At 42.9% G+C, this 20327-nt stretch overlaps 3 protein-coding genes across 3 annotated transcripts; all 3 read right to left on the bottom strand.

Moving 5' to 3' along the window:
• Positions 1-41: 41 nt before the first annotated feature.
• On the bottom strand, positions 42-6125 carry ccdc28b (coiled-coil domain containing 28B). Its single transcript, XM_070978959.1, has 6 exons — positions 5897-6125; positions 4317-4737; positions 3454-3623; positions 3078-3232; positions 2083-2105; positions 42-1964 (listed from the first exon to the last, which is right to left on the bottom strand). Exons 2-6 carry the CDS (start codon positions 4550-4552, stop codon positions 1910-1912), a joined length of 639 nt encoding a protein of 212 aa, XP_070835060.1. The 5' UTR covers positions 4553-4737; positions 5897-6125; the 3' UTR covers positions 42-1909.
• A 1654-nt stretch (positions 6126-7779) lies between these two features.
• Positions 7780-12593, bottom strand: tmem39b (transmembrane protein 39B). The gene is made up of 9 exons (XM_070979141.1): positions 12399-12593; positions 11544-11737; positions 11180-11399; positions 10932-11015; positions 10495-10649; positions 9397-9730; positions 8476-8663; positions 8272-8392; positions 7780-8157 (listed from the first exon to the last, which is right to left on the bottom strand). Exons 2-9 carry the CDS (start codon positions 11672-11674, stop codon positions 7924-7926), a joined length of 1467 nt encoding a protein of 488 aa, XP_070835242.1. The 5' UTR covers positions 11675-11737; positions 12399-12593; the 3' UTR covers positions 7780-7923.
• A 1030-nt stretch (positions 12594-13623) lies between these two features.
• On the bottom strand, positions 13624-19190 carry khdrbs1a (KH domain containing, RNA binding, signal transduction associated 1a). Its single transcript, XM_070978902.1, has 11 exons — positions 18794-19190; positions 18102-18229; positions 17512-17628; positions 17270-17416; positions 16994-17121; positions 16523-16790; positions 16314-16390; positions 16160-16221; positions 15827-16004; positions 13980-14042; positions 13624-13895 (listed from the first exon to the last, which is right to left on the bottom strand). Exons 1-9 carry the CDS (start codon positions 18957-18959, stop codon positions 15892-15894), a joined length of 1206 nt encoding a protein of 401 aa, XP_070835003.1. The 5' UTR covers positions 18960-19190; the 3' UTR covers positions 13624-13895; positions 13980-14042; positions 15827-15891.
• Between the last annotated feature and the right edge of the window lie 1137 nt (positions 19191-20327).

Here is a 20327-nt window from a genome sequence, read left to right as displayed (position 1 = left end):
TGGACTTATGGTCGAAGGGAAGTGAGCAGTCGTTTACTGCTGACTTTCAAAATAAGTGAATTTAATCTTATCCAAGAAACACACATTATTTGTCTTTGAATTGACCTAATTTACAGTTTAATGGATACAGTTACTGAATGCACAAGATTCTTAACAATATGGAAAGCAACCAATCTAATTGCGGCTCTTAATATGTGAAATAGAAAATGAGAAAATAGCTGAAGTGGAGCTGCAACGCTGAGATGACCAGTCAGTTAGACAAGAGACAGAAAATCAATTAGCGAACTATTGTTTAAGTAAAAAATTCTTCAACCTTTTTCCAACATCTCTAATGTGAGATAGTGAAAACAGCATCTGATTTTGTCTGTTTACTGTCATTGTAAAGTGAATATCTTTGGGTTTTGGACTGTTGGTCAGACAAAAGGAGACTCAGATGGACATGTTTCAGTATTTTCAGACGTTCAATAGACTGAATGATAAACCAGTGAATTAAGAAACTAATGTGCAGATGAACTGATAGTGGAAAATAACCCTTAGTTGCAGCCCTACTTCAAAGGTTTAACCAGACTGAGAAATGTTTTGTCACTGTAGACGATCCAAGCTAAGGACTCAGAAAGAGGTAGCAGTAAAACAGACTGGTGGTACCACTTGAACACACCAGTGCTTCCACATGCTTTGGTGTTTCAGATTGATCACTAGCATCACTTTAATTGGCTTGTCAATGATTATATATTATGGCCAAGGTGCATCTCTGCTAAGTCTTGAACTGAATACAATGCAAATCTATGAAAGTAGCTGCCATTTTGAAATCAAACTGTACAGGGATTAATTCCAGAGCTGCACTACTCTGTGAATGTGCTGTCCAACACAGTGTCATGGGAGACAAGGAAATATTTGACTAGACAGAGTCCCTGTGACCTCCACGTTACAGTAGGCGATTTTACAGCATTTCAGTAGCAGGAAGGACTAGTTTGTGCTGGGAGGAATGCTGCTACTGGGCCCTCATTCACAAAAACAAAAACAAAAAAAAAAATCTAAATCCCCTACAATCCCCTCCATCTCTTAGCTACAATATATGTGTGTATATATATATGATACAGTAGCTGGACTGCACATTAGCAAACATATAAACCATTTTATATATCCAAGTTAATCAACATACAATTAGGTCCTCCTCACAAAGTCCCTTTAAAATGCACAGTTATACAGTTTTAACAAAGGTTTGCCCTTTTATTAAATCCAGTCCATTTCCCAGTTATAAACTTTAAAAGCAAACATATACAAATTAGGGAGCGTGGTCAGATTAATAGCAAAAGTGAAAACTCCCTTTAAAGTTCTGAGCTAACCACAGTGGCGTCGACGCGGGCCAAATAAGTTTGCTACTTAAGTATGGCTCAAATTTCTTACCTTTGCTGACGGAGACAAACGCCTTCAGAAACTATGCAAAAGAGCAGGCGTCATATGAAATGACACAAATTCTCATCTCATGAAATGTGCTCTCTGTGACAGAAAAAAAACACAGAGAGAACCAAAGACTACACATAGATGCAGTTATATGTTTCCAAATGATGTCACTAATAACTGGAGCCAAGCTAGTTGATGCCAAGAACATGGTGAAAACTTGGAAGCAGCACGTTTCCTCGAACTGTTTAGTAAACCCTCAGACCATTTCTTGTGCCGTGTGAATGAACATTTTATGATTTTGGTTGAGTATTCATTTCATGCTCTGCTGCTTCGAGTCCCTGTATTGTTCCCTCGGCTTCATAGACCAAATGGAAAAATAGCCCCTCCTCCTGTGGATCTTCCCATTCTGTTACTAAGGCAGCTGGATCAATGCCATGGCAACCTGGACTGGTTAGATGATGTGAGAAGATGAGTGTGTGGTCGCCATCCTCCGCACCTCACTTCGTCAGGGACCAGATGTCTTGGGCAGGTCCTGGTTCTCGGCCAAGTGGAGCTTTTGTCTGAACGGGGACACGTTAAGGATTCTTACAGGAGAGAAAACGGATGATTTAATTCCAGCGTCTGCGCCCGGAGTGCTGGGTGATTCCCAGAAATAAACTCTCAATTACAGAAGGATACATAGAGGTGCTGAGCTCTTCCAGCTGCAGGAACAAATGAACAAATGTATCACAAAATAGACACAGCCAAACAGAAAGGATGTGGCCGTGCGAGGCCACTAATCACTCCATGTGATCATATTACATAAGAGCCTGTGTGTGTGTGTGTGTGTGTGTGTGTGTGTCGGGTCAATATTTGAATTAAACTCCCATCATCCGACAACATTGTTCACAAAAGCAAATGGTCAACTTCCCTTCTTATTCACACAAAGGAAAGTCACTTCACAGCCCATCTGCTCTGAGGCACAATTAGCCACCGCAGCTACAGCTGGCAAATATTCCTGGCAGCAGTATCTGTCATGAGCTGAAGGCTTGTTCTCACTTCCCTCACACATCGCATCGCAACCTGCCCACAGACAGCATACCAGCCCCGGGCGTGCGTAACTGGGAGCGACACAACATGCTAACAATAGAAACTCTTTCAAGGCATTCTTGGACAACACATCACTGCCTGTGCTGGATAATATTTAACATTTAAACATGCCAGAAACTGCAAAGCATGTAACTGAACGCTGCTTATTCTGTACGATGACTCTCAGACTCTTAACTATATTGAATTTTCATTTTATGGCATATCTGCTTTACATGAAGATTAACAGGGAAGAGTGAAAGGAAAAAAAAAGGTTTTGTCATAAGCTCTTCTCATTAATGCTGCATGTGATAAATGCCTGAACTCTCTTGACCCTTGAAACACTTAAAGAGAACAAAAATGAAAGCATATCTTTTATTGCCATTCTCACTAACACTGAAATTTGCCTCACCCTCCTAACCCTAACCCAACTGAACTGGAGTCGACTTTCAGTGGAGAGTTTTTGTGTCACGTGATGCTGTTTCAGTGGCTTGTCCGCCATTGCAGAGACAATACTGAAACACAAACTAAGTTCTTGTTCAAAACCTCTGAAAACTGTGATCATGAAATCAGGAGGACGACCCTGTGCCGTTGTGGCTTGTGCTTACGTTACAGAGCAGGTGTTCTAGGTTGTGGTCAGAGGCGCACTTCCTCTGGTCCTCTGAGAGCTCCTCCACATGGCTGTCGAGGCTGAAGTGCAGTCGGGCCAGCTTCTCCTGCATCTCGCGCACATGCTCCAGCTGCTCAAATGAGCACACCTTACCTACAAAGTTCAAAAAGACAAGTGGAACTTCTCTAATCGCTTCTAGATGAAGGATTACAGCAAAGTCAGAAGTATTTCCATGGCACCAGATGTGTAAAAATAGCACCACAGCTATTTGATTTCAGTCTGATTCATGTAACAAAGCCGCTTTTCAACTGCCTTTATTTCCAGCGCGTAACAGAATATTCCCTCGGTGGCCACTCTAATCAAGGTTATCTTACCAAAAGCCTGCAGTTTGCCTGAGTGGAAGTCGTTGAGGAGGTTAAGAAGGCCTCCCTCCATCTCTCTCACATCTGAGACATCTGTGAGAAAGGAGTGCTGCAGGGGGGAAGACTGGACTACTTTACTGGGGCCTGCCGGCTGTGGGGCTCTGGGCTTCTCCTTGTGGGGCCTGAGGAAAAAACAGACAGAAAACATCACTATCATACGTGATCTGCTGTTGTTTTTCAAAGAACAGTCCAGCCTTCGGTCATCTCATTACATGCACACAGTATGAGGAATTTAGTATTGGTTGGTTTTGCTACATTTAAAGGTGAAAGGCAGCCTGCATTATCTATGTCTGTGCAGATTTATAGAAGAAAATAACACAGTCTTCCTCTTAAAATGAAAAGCCGAATTCATAAGCAATAACAGCAGCCCATGCTTGGTTCAACACACAGCGGTCTTGATGCTGCAGCGTTGCTTGGTCTAGCATGACCAGTAGCTTTTAGAGGCTAAAACTTCACATAAATAAAACTTCACGTTTGCTAACTTTATGACTCTGTGGTAATGGCTAAGCACTTTAGCCGATTGCTACACAGTAGCTTCACAATTACCATTATCCAATAAATGTCAGCTGTTCGTCAAAAGTTATGGAGCAACGCTTTCAAGAGCAATTCTGAGGCAATAAACCGTATATATTCTCAGTCAGTGCTGAAGGGTGAGTGTAGTGGGCCTAATTCTGACTCACTCTAAAACTCTGACAGTTAGTGGTTTTCAGTATTACAGACACTTTTTCTCCTCTACTGATGGGAAAAAATGCAAAGAGCAATTTCTAACAACTGTTGTTTTCTATAAGATCTTCCCATTCTGATAGGACACAAACCTGGTGGTCTTTGGTGGAGCTACGACAGCCGTGAACACCTCTTTGGGCTGTCCCGGTGCTCCTATGGACCTCTTGTACTTGCCTCTGTTCTTGGGGGAGGGAGGCTGCGGCAGGCCGAGAGAGAAGGTGGCACTTTTGCTGGCGGGCAGAACGGAGAGTTTGCGGGGGTTGATGGGGGGAGGAGGGGGCTGGGGGAGAGACACCTTTGGGCTCCGTTTCTTTCGTTTGTCTTCCATTGTGACTTATTTAACTGAAGCTCTCCCGAGTAAGACGGGGGGCCGCGGCCTGGCTGATGTACAGGACGTCTTGAAACAACAAGAGCAGGATGTTGAGAACCGACAGCCTTCCCCTCCCTGAGCTAAAGGCACTGTGGAAGATCCTGACTGTGCCAAAATTAGTGCTGCAGGATCAGGATTCTCCTCTGCGAAAAAAATTAATAAATAAAAAATCAGTGATGCTTTCATCAGTTTAACAGCATCCCCTATATATCTATCACAGAAAAATCTGAGTCAACAGTGTTGATGGAGCGCTACTACATTGTAATATTATATGACAGTGAGGAAGATTTTCCACTTATCTGGCTATCCAGTACTTTAAAAGGGATTGCATTTAGCGTTCATTAGAAAGCAATTTGGGGCTTTTTTTTTCTTTGTAATGCTTCCCTGGTGTACAGAAAGTGAGTGAAACAGCAGCCTAGAAAGATATTTTTAGAGCAGCATCTAAGTGGAAAGACCTTGAGTCAATGTATGACAGAGGGTGCATGACTGGTTTTAGGACTTTTTCCAACCAGACAAACCATTTATATGCAATGCAACATCTAAAACAAACCTTTGCTTTGTCTTAATCCATTACTGTGTGAATGAGTGGGATGAATGACAGGCAACAGACTGATCAGCTGGACCGAGATGCAGAAGTTTGAGGAGCATGTTTCAGGTTATACAAATATACTTAATGTGCAAAGCTTTCCGACAAATGGCTAAGGAGAAAATCAATGTACTGCATTAATATGAAGGCTTTCCTTATGGCAGGATGTTGGAGTTAAAAGGTCTTTACACTCAGTGAGCGGCCAGAGATAGGAAAGAAAACAGTGTAAAGTGATCCAATAAATAGAATTAGTCCTGCAATAAGTTTGAATATTCCTAAATGAATTTGACTTGTTTTGGATTGCATGCGCTGTTTTGTGTTTGGCTCAGTGATATCAGAGCCTCCAGACTATTAGAGCGGTCGTTTATTATTCCATTAACGGAGCAAGTGAGCGCGTTAATGACATTACGATCTCAGCACTGGGCCCAAATGACGCTTTATCCTGTTACAATGGATGAATTCACTGTCTTAATGTTATCTCCTACACACTGCGCCAGCCTCCGTTCAAAGTACAATCCAAAGATGGCCACTACAGTACCAACAACGGCAACTTTACTCGCTGAAATCCCTCTTTTTTGCATTGAATCAATGCAGGCGAAGAGCTGACTTCGGAACAGTAAGCAGTCAGCAGTTTGTTGCACTATACTGTTAAATTCCGCATGAGAGACGACATGTAAACAGATTTATCGTCCGCGAATGACACAAACAAGACTTACCGAATCAATAACGAACCGGAGAGCAAACCGGCTGGGCACAGCGTCACATTTCTCCTCCCGCCGAGTAAAACGTGAAAGTACACTTCATGTGGATTGGTCTTTGTTTGGACACCGGGGAGATGCTGAATTATCCCTGCAGCAACAACGGAAATTACGGGTGAAATGTAGCGCGCGGCATCACTGCGCTCGGCTCGTGCGAAGCTGTCGTCTTTATCCTTCTTAAAGGGCCAGTCCACCTCTCTGTGCGCAGGAGAGGAGCAGCCTGCGGGACAGTGTTAGTGTGCGGCCTGTCACACGGCTGCAGACAACATGCTGTGTACTGCTGACTGAACGCTGATCAGCCCATGATGGTTCCCTGCTACTTAAATCCCCTGTTCCAGCATGTAAGGTTTACCCTTATAGTTACTCTGAGTTAAAAGATGCTGCAACCAGGCCACACGGTGTCGCCAAAGTTCATCTGTCCCCATCATGTTCACTGACAATCACTGCTGCTGCAAGAATTAACCAGTCATTAACTGTTAGATTAATCACTATTTTGCTAATCGATTAATCGGTTTGAGTAATGTTTTAAGATAAAAAGGCAAAATTCTCTAGTTCCAGTTTCTGGTTACTTTGGTGTGACAGTAAACTAAATATCTTTGGGTTGAGGGCAAAACAAGTCATTTGAGAACCTCTTCCTGGGCTTTTGGAAGCACTGATTGACATTTTCTGACATTTTACTAACCAAACAACTAATTGATTTATATTTTTAAAAAAATCAACAGATTAATCGACAATGAAAATAATTGTTCATTTGTTGATGCCAAACAGGGAAGACCTCGATTAGTGGCTGTCCTTGTCACTTAAAGGGGAATTTAAACACATTTTGGATTTACCTTTTATTGATAATTATGTATTTATTTTGGACTCGTCCTACTTTGTACTACAACTGCTGCACAACAGCTTCCCTCACAGGATGACGTTCTCTTATATTATAAACACCTCAGGTATAAACATCCTGTGAAGACAGTTGTCTTCTCTTCAAGCCTAAATTTGCCTCAAAGGGCTTCACACTCTGTACAGCACACCGGATCCTCTGTCCTTACACTCAGCCCGCTCCACTTGAAGAAGGACAGAAATCAGGGCAGCAGACGAGGGATTCCTCTTCTTGTTCTGTAGTTCTGCAGGGAGCTTTCAAAAAAGGAAAGTACTGATGGGGTCAGCAGGGTTACCTCAGTGTGGACAGACTGTGCTGTAAGTTAAAGGGATGGGGTTTGAAAGACATGTCCATGTCTTTTACCAAGAAGGGAGGGTCTAACATATTCTTGTATTATAAGACTTGTAGGATGTAGCATCTTTGGAGCATTCAATCTCTTGGCCTCTGTTGCATCAGTTCTTCTTTAAAATCTCTCAGGCAAATAGCCCAGCTTTATGAAAAGTGATAATTTGAATTTCATAAACAACTGAGTATCTAACTGTAATATTTAATCACTGCTGAATACTCAGGGTTGAAATTTCAACTCCACTGAATCCATATCATTGAAAACATTTACGCAGAAAAACAAAACTTGAAAAACTTCCAGAGGGTAATTGTAAGTTTTGCAAATTCAAAAATCTCTTATTTTGGGTTCACTGGTCCAGAGAGAAAATTCAAGGGTTCATGTCCAGTTACTCATGTGATCTGAACTCACTGACAGAACGTGACCTGATGGGTCTGATTGATTTGGTCGCCTGGATGTTCACGCTTGAACTTTGTGTCTGGATGTCACTAATCTGATTTGTGCACCTTTTTTCTTAAAACTTAATTTAATGTGCAACTTTACAGCATTAAAAAAGTGTGACTTTTCATTTAGAGGGGCCTCTTGAGGTCAGAATGTAAAACACATTTAATAACCAAAGAAACCTTTAAAGTAATACAAAAATATTTCTTTTTATTATGGCAGATCAGAACAAAAACATGACACAAAATGCAGTTTGTAGAAAAAATACAGAGCTCTTAGGCATGTTTGTGTTGTTCCAAAGCAAATGCGACCAACAATAACTTAAGTCTAACTGACTTTCTGGTCTGACGAGCTGTTTGAGTACGAGTATGCCTTTCCGAGGACTATTCTGTCTCTGAGGAGCTTGAAGAAGGCGTAGTAGTTGCTGAAGAGGATCAGAGCCAGCGATATCGTCTGATGCCACTTTTCTGAACATATCAACGAGTAGAGCTGGTAGAATATCATGGCACCTTCCAGGATGATGAGTATGTTCAATATTCGTAAAGGCTTGTTGAAGAAGAACTAGGGGAGTGAGAGACACATGATGTCATCAGATACAGTACGTCTAAAGCAGGCTATGTCAGTGCAGGCTCTGGCATCTGCTGTTGTTCTGCAGGTTCATTTAGTGATACTCACATAGAAGCGATAATGGGACACATCTGATGGCACTGCAACATTGTAGTGACCCATGGCTTTGTAGACGTTCTTATTATGTTTGACCAGGACTCCCTGTGGCCACATGTACTCCTCCGTCCATCTGTGCAAAGGGGCAGCAGAATGAGGTCAGGAATTGGCTCAAATGGACCTGAAGCCCAGCAGTGGACTATGAGCAGTACATACATGTGCTGAAGAACGTTGGAGCAGAGTGAGGGATCTACTTTCTGCCAGCAGCCCAGGTGAGCTGCAGCTTTGTGAAGCAGGTCGCAGTATCGTGGCGGCAACAAGTGCCTCATGAGGATGACTGACGTGCTGACAGACACCAGGATGAACAGCTCACAAGACCAGCGCTTGTCCACATATTGTGTACTCTGAAGGGAAAGAGAAAGGCGGAAAAGTGTTGAGTAAAGGACATTTTAAAAAGATGATGTTAATGTTTAAAAAGCTTAAATTAAGACTCTGGAAACAGACACACAGGATCCACTGACAGATGTCAAGTCGGATCCCATTAATTTTCTAGGGAGAGCTAAGATCAGGCCACCCATTTCATGAAGGATTCTGGGGTAGTTCCTCATAACAATGACAATAAGATGGAAGTTTAAACTTAAACTAGTTGACTGGTCTAAAAGTAAGAAAATACACAGTCAAAATTGAGCACAATTAATGTATAAGGTTGACCATTGTAATACTGCGTACATTGTAAGAGCCATTTAAAACTGTCAATCATGTTCTTCACTAATGTTTTCAGTGCTGCTGCAATGTGTGGCACTGCACTGTGTATCAGGGTTTCCGACTGAGTGTCCTGGAAGGTTTCAATGTCCTGGACAAATGGGAAAAATTTTGGTCAAATAGGGACTTATATAAATAGATTTTCCTGGTAAAGGGGTGACAGTATTGACCAGATAAGGGAAATCTTGCTGTGTACTATGATCACGACTCATGAGTCTGTCCAGCGTGACGAACCAGGCTTGTGATAATCAGATCAAACTGTCAAACTAGGCCACGACGAATCAAAACAAAGCACCGCCTGACTCGCAGTATGTCACCCTGCAGCCAGAGCTTTCTGTGTGCCTGTACCATTGAGGATGTCCAACAGTTTCTCACCTTGACAAACCAGACAGGTACAAAGGCCACGTAGTAAGCACTGAGCATCGAGCTGACCAGCACCTCCTTCATCCTCCAGTTGAAGTCCATCTTCAGGTACTCCACCTCCTTGCGGATGAGATCCGGGGAGAGGCAGCAGGCGTGAGTTGGCATGGCCTGAACGCCGTACAGCTGGCTGGTGTGTTGCTTCCATGTCTCCTTCAGCACAGTTAAATAGTCCCTGCCTCGGCCCACGCTGCCCACCTCCTTGGAGCCGATACTGGCGATGGGGGACAGCGGACCTGCTCGACGGAAGTCGCAGCTCAGCCTGAAGAATGGAATATACATCCCGAATCTGTGGGAAACAATGGCTACAATTAGCTTCTACAGTACCTGAAGCTCTCAATCAACACAGCCAGGGTATTTGAGCAACTATATTAATATTCAACTTGAGCACCTTCTGTACATCACTGCCTGTCAACTGCTTGCTAGGTGATATATAAAGCCAGGCATGTGAAAGTGTTTGCAAACACAGACAGCATGGATGACAGTATGCAAACAATGTGTACAGGCCTACCAGGAAATGCATTCACATCAATTAATATTTAATAAGTCTAAAGCTTCATAGCTCAAGAGACAGCAACCATCAAAAATACCAAGCAAACAAGATTTGAATGATCACTTTTGTCATTCAGATCTTGGTTTTGCCAACCATACAGGGTACACAACTTGCTTTCAGACGCATCTGATATCCAGCTGCACCAGATCCAGCTCATGATAGAAGCATAAAATATTAACGCAAACACACCAAAAGGAACCATAACAGCTGCAGCTGCGTCAACAAACTATGAAATAAAAGGAATATAGACTGGAACTTCAATAAAGTGTGTGGGCAACGTGGAAGCATCGAGCACATTCAGTGTGGATCATGGAAACGAGTTTCAAACAGAACACATCACTGTTAAAAAAAGTGTAGAGGAAGGAGACTGCCCTTCAGCCATTAAGTGAAAAACTAGTTCACTTTCAGGCAGCAGTGCCTCGGCTACCCACATCCACAGAGCAGCAGCGCGTGTCTCTGCTCTGAATACGGCCCTCTTTGTTTTTCCAGTGGATACTCACGGGTAGCAGAGGAAGAGCAGGCTGAGGACTGAATAAGTTCTGAAGAGGTAAATGAGGGAGCGGCACAGGCTCCAGCCTGTCAGCGTCAGCACAGCAAACCGAGCCATCACCAGAAAGATCGAATGAGGGAAGGATAGTTTCCCACTCTGAGATGCCTGAGGGAGAGAAGAGGAGGGAGGCAGAAAAGTCAACTGCATTAATCCGATTTTACCAGACAAAAGGCGCAGTACAAATAGAGTACAGGAAAAACATCATTAGCATAACCCCTCAGGTGTTTCTAGTGTATGATGTAGTTTAAATCCTGCCTTTATTTTAGACCCTTGTGTCAAATACAGATTAACATTATTTGTGCTGTTTTACATTTGAATGTACAGAAACACAGGTCAGAGACAAAAGCTTAACTCTGAAAAGGCAGAAGGAAAAAACAGAGCTCTTACCTCTTTAACTATTGCGGCAATTAACCTCCTTGCCAGTATGATGATTGTGAACACCAGCATGTTATAATCAATGAGGTGAAAGTTCTGTAATAATACGAGCGATTCAGGATTATTGCTCTCACCACACACACTGCAGCAAGATATGCAAACTTCACGACAATACAGATCCAGTCATCCAGGGCATCTCAACAATAACTGACAACCATAATACACGTGATCAGTCAGTCGCTGTGCCACTGAGTCCTCACCAGTGATGTGTGTGAGGGAGGGTGTGACGGTGGGTACCACCACACAGTCTTGTAGATGTTGACGTAATGCACAAAGAGGGCAATGAGGTGGCAGAAGAAAAGATGGAGCTCGAACAGCACGTTACGATCCACAGATAAGTCGGGGATCTTGCAGTGCTTCAGAGGAACCACCGTCTGCGCAGCCAGTGGGGGGCTGGACATGCATGTTCCCGAACCATTTCTGCAGACAAAACAAAGGCTTCCATCAAAACACTGTTATTCTGATATCTGGAGTACAACACAGCCATGTCAGAGGCATTCCTGTGGCCCAGAAGAGAGGGAACCCTTCCTGACTGTAGCAGCGGCACATCAGAGCTCGACTTGCCTTGTGCGAGATCGCACCCCTGTGACCGGGGAGCTGGTCGAGTGGTTCCCATTGCTGACCGAACCTGGTTCGCTGCTGAGTGGAGGTCTGCAGTACGTGGTGCGGTTCGCCCCTCTCCTTCCACCAGCCATCGCAGACACACACCTCTCCCAGCTGTGTGTCTTCTTTTAGGATTTCTCTCTCTGCTCTTGTACCTGCATCCAACAAGAGAGCAGGTCAGGTACACTGTGATTAGACGTGTGCAATAATGTTTACTGGGCAATGGGTGTAAATAATTAAAATCAGTCTGTGATAGTTATCACACTGGGCAGAATTTGTCAATCTGCAGTTGGTAATGATGAAATTATGTTGGTCAGTGATTGGATTAAACACATCTGATTGAATGAAAAGGCGTGGAGCACAGTCAAAACAAACACAAATGCAGCTGTGCAATCTTAAAATTTGCTTGCCAATCAAAACCCGTGCAAAACCGAACAGATCAAACCAAGTGCAACATCATCGCTCATAAATACGCATCATAAACAGCTAGCGTTAAGCGTGTTTGTTACTAGCTGCTCGGCATCTTTTTATGAGGGCAGGTTTTGCGGAAGCTGGTATTACAAGCTATCTTAGCAGCCACATCGTTTGCTGTCTTCCAGGGATAAACAGCTCACGGGAGACGTAACAATTTGAGACACGAGGCAAAAACAGCGTGGACAGACACGACGAGCGACGGACTCCGAGCTGTCCGCCGCCACCATGCCTGATTAAATACAAAGATTGAGGCCTATGCTAATAGCACCTCCGGCTGGCTAGCTAGCTAGCTAGCTAGCTAGCTAGCTTCCAAACAGGCTAGCCCAGAAAATGTAAGCTTACCAGCCGCAGGGTCCGTGTTCAGTGCTGCTCCGCTACACAGGAAATAAGCTAAACGCAAAACATTTTTAGAAAGTGTCTTGAAATGCTGGCGAGTTTTTCTTTGAAATCCGCGGAGACAGTCATTGTTGATGCGAAATTACCCTCTGGTGGACAGGGGCGCGGATATGTGAGCGACCAGTGGGAGGAGAATTGGTTAAAGGGATATTCCACCGATATTCAGACAACCGCAACAGGGAAGGGGAAGCAAGGTGCTTTGGTGACAGATGATATAGCTGATATGTTTAGGGCCATTTTTAATACAACTGCAGAAGCATAAAAGTGTCAGAGTTTTTACAGATCGGGTTTTGCTGTAGCTGTATATGTGTGCATACAAGTATGCTTGCTGTGCATGAAGCCGATTGGCTGCAACATGTGGACTGATGGTAGAAGTGTTTCATCCATTATTTTTGGAAATGTTACCATTAACTGATTTTTGATTTTGACTGACTTATGCTGACACGGAATATGACATAAACTACTAAATGAAAAACCTGGGAAAAGCTATGTAACTCTAACATTTCCACCACAGGCTTGGGGCACTAATAATAACAGGAAGTCAGTGCAGAGCAGGTAAAACCAGACAAATGTGCTCTCTGCTCTTAGTTCTGGTTCATAGTCGAGCTGCAGAGTTTTGAATAAACTTAAGTCTATCAGTGGTTTTTCTTCTGGAGGTTAGTATCCAGGGCCGATGGGTTGTCCTAGGTAAGGTCTGGAAAAGTTCAACCAGGATCCGAGCCGGGACACACACTCATAGTATTATTACTAATAATAATGACCTGACAACCTGACCTGGGATCTGACCCGGGACACACACACACTAATAATGATAACGGTTACAAGAGGTCAGTGCAGTAAATAGTGCATTAGAGCAGCAGTCCCCAACCACCCAAGCATTTGGTCGTGTTCATCCCTCAGCATAGAGCTCCAGAGACTTGTACAGTCACTGTCTAAGGTGCACAGAAGCTGCACGTGGTGGACCAACACCTTACTGAGACTCATTTTTCCTTTGACACCGGTCTGTACATATAATGTACACTGAACAGACTGCATGATAAATCTTTTTGTTTTAACTAACAAACCTCAGAAACCATCCAGCTAATGCAAACAATGTACCTTTGGGGATCCATCACATACCAACTGACTTCTTTTATCTTTAAAAAACAAAACAAAACATTTTTTTTAAAAAAAAACAACAACTTTATTTTCATTTTTTCATAGAAAGGCAGTTAAAATACCTAAATGTAAAAATATAGCAAATCTGGACACATTGAGTATGAAACAAAACAACATGTACGTTCTTTCACTGCATATGAGGAGCAGAGCATTTTCTCATTAGTGACGGAGGAAAATCCATCCTCACTTATTTTAAAACCAGACAAATCCCTTGGGGGATACAAGAAGCAATCAGCCTCAGAGACACTGCAAGTCCTCTGCTCTTTCCAGGGACTTTCAGCGAACCTGTCAAAGACAGAGACAAGAGCTCAATAAGCTTAACAGAAAAATTCAAGGCCAACGCTCATCTGCAATTTCTTTTCAACTGACCTTAAATGCCTGGTAAGCTGGAGTTCAATGTGTCAACTGCACCTACCACAGTTCTCTGACAACCTAAGAAGAGAAACAGAAATGAGATGTTGGACACACCAGTGCCTACATACACACAGTGGACAACACACATGCAACACTATCTTTATACTACAAAAGTATCATGCAACTCAAGCTGAAGGGTTTTTGTCCACCAATGGGATGTTTTTAATGCTTTGAATGCAACTAGTAATTTTCATTGATCTACATTCTACAGAACTGGTCAAGATGGAAATTGTAAGTATTGAGTGAAATGAATGGATCATTATTGGTTTTATTTGAGCAAGAGTTGCATCACAACCATTTCTGATTGTTTCGTACGGCTTTTTTTGCTCGGAATAACTACAGATAGCATAATTTTGTACTTCAATGTTTTTGATATGTTTTGGATGACTTGCATTACTTGATATTTTGCACAGAAAACAAAACAAAAATCTAACAAATGAGTGTTGGGGTTAGTTTTACCTTCTTGTGGCGATCTTTAGGCTTTTAGAATCCTCTCCTCTGCGATTTTTTTCTTTTATAAAAACCAGCCAGCATGACTTTGCATCAAAGTCAAGTAAGATCCCTGCAAGCTTGATTTGAAATACTGTTGAAATTCAGTTATTTCAAGTGGCTGAAGATACACGGCTCTGCTGAGAGCCTGAATAGATACACTAACTAAAGGTTAATGACAATACATTTTCAAGCACTATATCACTCCCAAGTCAAACATGTATTTGGCAGCACATTACCTCAAGGAATGATGAGCTTTATTTGCTTTTGATGGTGACATTACAAGTGTCATTTAGAGTAGTTTTAAGACAGACGAAGAGGATAAGCTCATTGAGAAAACACTGCTTTTGTTTTTTTCTTTTGTCAGGCTGACGTGTATACATACAGCTTATTCACCGTTGTTGAGAAACCACTGAGGACCACTTTCACAAACTGAAGGCTTTCCTTTGGTACAACAAAGGCAAAATACCATGTTTAGATTGATTAAAAAGAAACTAGAAACTTTATTGAAACACGCACTGCAGAAAAACATTTTGGGATATATTTAGTATCCTATTTAGCCAAAAGTACACAAGCATTATGCATTTTGGAGACGACACGGCTTAAAGCATACACAGTTGTCCTAAGGTTATGTACAAAATATTGGAGTTGGCTGCAGCCTTTCTTACACACAGTAAGGATTGATAATCCTTCAAGCGTTACAAGAATTGGTCGATCATAATCGATGGTTTTGCAAGTAATAGTACGATGGATCATAATATAACAACTGTAAAGGGTGGCAAAAATAGAAGCATTTTTCTTTGACAATCGTATTTTAGGAGATTCTATAACTTCACACAAGTCTAGATTTGTATTGTAGTATAAACAAATAGGATGAGACTTTTGTTTTTAATCAAAACGGATCAAGGCTGTATTTGAGTTTGCAACTAAGTCTATTCTAGTTATAGTGAAGTTACATTGAGGCATTATGAATAATTTTGGTCAGTCATGAAGGACTTTTAAAAATGCAGCCTATGTGAGAGGAGTTTGTCGCCACAACCACATTTTGTTCAGGAACAATTAACTGAAACTATAACCATCAAATATCACTAAACTCTTGTTCCTTTGTTAGGTTTATGTCACTAGGACCTCAACTGCCAACTACGCAACTGAAACAAACATTAAATGGAAACAGGTAAACAATGAAAAACCTTATGTTCATGTTTCTCCTCTGGCACTCTATGATACATCCAAAAAAAAAAAAACGTCTCTACCGAGTTTAAAAACAAAAATAAAATAAACCATAAAAAAGGAGCAGACGAGAGGGAAATTACTTGTGAAAAGTTCAGAGAGTTACAATCTGAGACAGTTGCCATAGCAACTCTCTACCAGTAGCCGTTCAGTATCTTCCATATGGATGCTCTCTGTACGATCCCTTTGCCTGCCTGGACATTGGGGCTTTGCCTCCAGCCCCGGAGTTGGACCATGAGTTGTCCCCCCAGTCGTCTTGAGCTACAAAGACAGAAAAGAGAAACACAGGAAGGAAACATCAGTTTGCATAATGAACGAGGCAGATAAAAGGTCCAATCAGTGCCCCAGAAGGGTCCTCGACGAGTGCTGTGCGCAACATGGTGAGACAAAAATTGATGGTAATTTCATAATCTTACCATAAGGCTCATATGATGTTTCCTGGGCCTCTCCGTGTCCGTAGTCATAATATTCAGTATCCCTAAAGGCAGTAAAGAAGTATTAATACAGTGTTCCTACAATGTAAACAAATTAAATGGGCAGATAAAGTCACAAAAATTTATTTTGACTTACGCAGGTGCAGATTGCTGACTGTAGTAACTATCATATCCTTCATAGGCAGGTTCTGCATACGATTCTTCATATGGAGGCTGGGAGAAAAACAAAAGTTACAGTGTCAAGGGAGTCACAACTAAAGTGACAAAAGGAACCCAGCAGGAGATCACCACCATTTATTAAGTCAATTCATATGAAATGATGAAACCAAAATGTTAACAACTTACATAGTCCTCATAGGCATCAGCTTTGGGCTGTGATGCAGAAGAGGGACCCTGGTGTTGCTGGTGGGACATGGCTGCAGAGGGAAGCATCCTTGGAGCACCTGCTGCAGGGGGTCTAGAGCGGGCAGCTGAGCCTCCTCTGTTTTGACCAGAAGGCAGTCCACCCCTTCCAGATGGTGCACCTCTAGGAGCGCTGCCCCGGCCTAGTCCTCCCCGTGGAGCTCCACCACGCATTGCACCTCGGGGGCCCCCACGTGGCATTCCTCGCCCCCTGTGAAAATTTTGCCAGGTTATCATCTATAGAAAACTGTAATTTACAGAATAGTGCTCAGTCAACCACTGAGCGTCTGTGTGGTGCATGGTGCCAGCAACAAGGTGTATACATGCTTGTACATACTTAACAGGTCAATGCATGCGTCGCCAGATTATGCTATAATGCACTAAGTTAGAAGTTAGGGTGAATCACACTCCTACCTTGGTCCTCCAGCACCAGGTGGTCCACCTCTACCTCTTCCTAGGTGACCACCTCGCCCCCTGCCTGAACCATCCTGAGATCCATTCAGGAAGTGAGGATCCATGTAAGGGTCGTGTTCACCAGGCTCCTACAGATGAGACAAAAACAGTTATCTTGGCAGTCCCCTGTGAGGGCCAGAGAAGACACTGCTTACATTCCTGTAATGCAAATGTTGAGCCTGAAGTATAAAAAACTGTGCTGTAATCGGGACGCAAGAGGTTCTCCTGAACACATACCGGGATAAGGAACTTCTTGACCTCCTCCATGGCATGAGCCATGCGCAGATAAGCTTCTGGTATGGGTGCCATCACCTCGATGAACACATGCAGTTCCATGGCCAGGTGAGCATATTTGGCCTCACCACCCTTCCTCAGCTCCTCTTCCTGATGGTGATATTAAATGCAAATGATAATCTTACAAAACATTAGCGACAAGAACAATATGGTGCAACAACCATTAACAGTGCATCTACACATACCTTATTCTTGTCCCTCATGGAACCTTTGCCCAGAACTGAAATCTTGGCACCAGTCTCTTCCTGAAGTCTCTTGATTGTGCTACCCTGAGGTCCCAAAAGCTTACCAACAAAGTTGACCTATAAGAAATATTGGAGTAAATGGCTTTTAGTTATCATCAAAAGAAAAGCAAACTGCAGGCTCAACTAGTCTGCTCCAAAATGAAATCAGGTTCCAGTTGTCACATTGAGCACAGAAACTCCTTGATACCACAGTAGCTGCCTCGGGTCCCCTCTCCTCCCTAAATGCATTTTTAGACTGCTGCAAAATTGCTCATGCAGAAACAAGCTTAGGACAGTGAGCGCATGACTTGACTAATTCTGGGACAGCAAAGCTGGCAGGAAGACGGGCTGCTCCAATCAGATACACAGGATTAATCACACACGAACCTCACGCTTGAGCAAATGGTGTTTACATTATAAAGCCCAGCGTTGAGGGAGAGAAATGCGAAATCTGGACCCACACAGCTGACTGATGGGCCTAGGAGACCATGCCCCCTGGGGAAAACAGACAATGGCTACACCCAGAATAAGAAATAGAAAAAAACTCTTACCCTTGGGTATTGCTTGGTAGGAATGAGTACTCGCTCTTTGAGTTTCAGGTTCTTGGTAGCAAAGAGGTCCAAATACGTTTCCTTCTCTGCCTCTTTCTTGACTTCACCTTTCTGAATCCTCTCAATCTCTGCAGACGAGAAGAAAATATTAAGCACGTGGTATTCTCAGATGTTATGACCGACTATTCAGACACACTGTACTCGATTTCCAATGTTAGAGAAAACGGGACACATCTCAGGTGATCTCGTAGCAGCCGGTCAAAACAAAGCATCTCTGTGTTTTACTGCTTCTAGCTTAGTCTCAAGCTCTTGGGTCAACGTCCAGGTTCCCATAACGTTACTCTCTAAGAGTCTTTTGTGTCGTAAGTACGCAACACACTGTTAAATGCAGCTGTGTATTAAATGAGATGATAAACAAACCGTGCTTTGAAAAAAAATGTGTCATTCAATGGACTCTGATGGCAACGTCTGATCAAACAAGGCTGAGTAGTTTTGCATGTTGATACATCCTATTGAACAATCTGGCCGGCTGGTGAAATAAACATAACCTGGTACATTTTCCACTGAGGGGGTTTGACCCACATCGCCAACAACCACGTGTTAACTGCACCATTGTTCAGGCCCCTGTGCATTCTAGGCCTCACGCGCCGTACTAGCGTTAGCTAGCCTGCGTTAGCAAGACATCACATTACCTGCAGAAATAAGTTTCATGGCGTGCGTGAACGATGAATCCAAGCTGTCCTTTTCAGCCAGGAGCTCCGGGAGGTATTTAGTGTCTTCCATTTTGATTTTGTTCTCTTCTGGGTTAGACTCTATGGCGGACTCAGGTTTGCGCGTATTAGCATTCGCTTGGCTCATAAGGCACTGGCGCGGCTGAATTAAACAAGCTAAGTCTCGCTAGGACCGTTAACTTCCTTTAGCTTAAACGAAAGTGTAGCTACGAAGATAGCAGCAGCATCCGACTATGGCGTAAACGACCAAGTTGCACAGCCACACGGTGTCTTTTCGTTGCAAATCGTCTTTCTCCCTTCAATGGACAAAGGAGAAATGGCGCAGCTGCATTTGAGTGCGGTGGGAGGAAGAAACACAGGAGAGGACAATGACGTCACTGTCTGACATCGCCAAGGTAGAGAAAAAATCCTGAGGAGCATCTGTGCTCCTTTCGGCGAGGGTCGCCTGTCAAGATACATAGTTATAGTGGTAGTAGTAAACTCTAATTGTTTGATCATGTTGTATGTCATATTATCAGGGGTTAATACATACAACTCTAACCATGGCAGTCAGAGGGCCAGACAGTTCAGGGTATGACCCCCTGCTGCACCCATCAAGGCAGGGTCCAAGTTCATGAAAATGAAAAACTGAAGCAGTTGCATGTGCCTCCTTTATCCACTCGCATCCCATTGGTAGCTTATGTAAAAAGAAATATTTACCACTGCCTTACTGTGTTTTTTTCCACATTCTGCATTCAACATGTCTTGATGCATCTACAAACATGTTTGCAGGGAATGGGGCGCAATCTCATTATGCTGTTGCATTGAATCCAACACCCTCTCCACAGAGGAAATGTATTCCCTTGCTGATTATAGTTCTTATTCCTAAAGCTGCCTTCAGATTGGTCTCCAAGATCATGATGAACACATCCGTCCTGAGTTTTATACACTGCCTCAAATACATGAAGCTATAATCAGCTGTCACAGCAGTGTCTTTTTAGCTGGATAACCTGAACCCCTTGCTTTACTCTAATTCTTGTTATGCAGTACACTGTACCTGCAGTTGATCAATGACACTAAGGTTTAGTTGATCTTTCTTTTAGACATAAATACATCATAAATACTGCTTCCTGCACCATCTTATATTATAGCAATTATCTTACATTTAGTTTTAAGTGCTATTTCCATTTATTGTTGGAGGTATTCATTCAGAGCAGGTTTGAGAAAGCCAAAGATTGTTCAGTCAGTATAAAACAAAAGTCACAAGCCCAGACATGAGCATCCTCTATCATGTAATGCACAAAAGTGTTCTACAAATCCCCTTTGGTGTCTCACTGCATGGGATTTACTGTGATCATGCTTGTAGCTCAAATTGTTCTCCTCTGGCTTCTCCATTTACATTCAAGCTGGGCTTGTGGATGTGGTCTAATACTGGATGTTAGTAGTACATTCATGCATTGAATTACCAACAAATCTCTGGTCCAGCTGGGATAGACTGGTCAGAAAATGGAGTACA

The sequence above is a fragment of the Chaetodon trifascialis genome, chromosome 14, assembly GCF_039877785.1.
Source record: "Chaetodon trifascialis isolate fChaTrf1 chromosome 14, fChaTrf1.hap1, whole genome shotgun sequence".
Taxonomy (NCBI): Eukaryota; Metazoa; Chordata; class Actinopteri; order Chaetodontiformes; family Chaetodontidae; genus Chaetodon; species Chaetodon trifascialis.
Note: the sequence above shows the minus strand (reverse complement) of the source record. Positions and strands in the feature narration are given on the sequence as shown.

Bases quoted from the DNA above. Each gene is read 5' to 3' on its own strand.
- ccdc28b (XM_070978959.1), bottom strand. From the start codon at position 4,552: ATGGAAGACAAACGAAAGAAACGGAGCCCAAAGGTGTCTCTCCCCCAG. The intron at 3,624-4,316 runs GTTTGTGTCCTA...TTTTTTCCTCAG, and splicing joins GCTCCACCAAAGACCACCAG to GCCCCACAAGGAGAAGCCCA. The intron at 2,106-3,077 runs GTAAGCACAAGC...TTGTTCCTGCAG, and splicing joins TAGAACACCTGCTCTGTAAC to CTGGAAGAGCTCAGCACCTC.
- khdrbs1a (XM_070978902.1), bottom strand. From the start codon at position 18,959: ATGAGCCAAGCGAATGCTAATACGCGCAAACCTGAGTCCGCCATAGAG. The intron at 18,230-18,793 runs GTAATGTGATGT...TCTCGTCTGCAG, and splicing joins CATGAAACTTATTTCTGCAG to AGATTGAGAGGATTCAGAAA. The intron at 17,417-17,511 runs GTATGTGTAGAT...TATCACCATCAG, and splicing joins CCATGAGGGACAAGAATAAG to GAAGAGGAGCTGAGGAAGGG.
- tmem39b (XM_070979141.1), bottom strand. From the start codon at position 11,674: ATGGCTGGTGGAAGGAGAGGGGCGAACCGCACCACGTACTGCAGACCT. The intron at 11,016-11,179 runs GTGAGGACTCAG...GTATTATTACAG, and splicing joins CTCCCTCACACACATCACTG to AACTTTCACCTCATTGATTA. The intron at 8,393-8,475 runs GTATGTACTGCT...CCCTTTGCACAG, and splicing joins TCCAACGTTCTTCAGCACAT to ATGGACGGAGGAGTACATGT.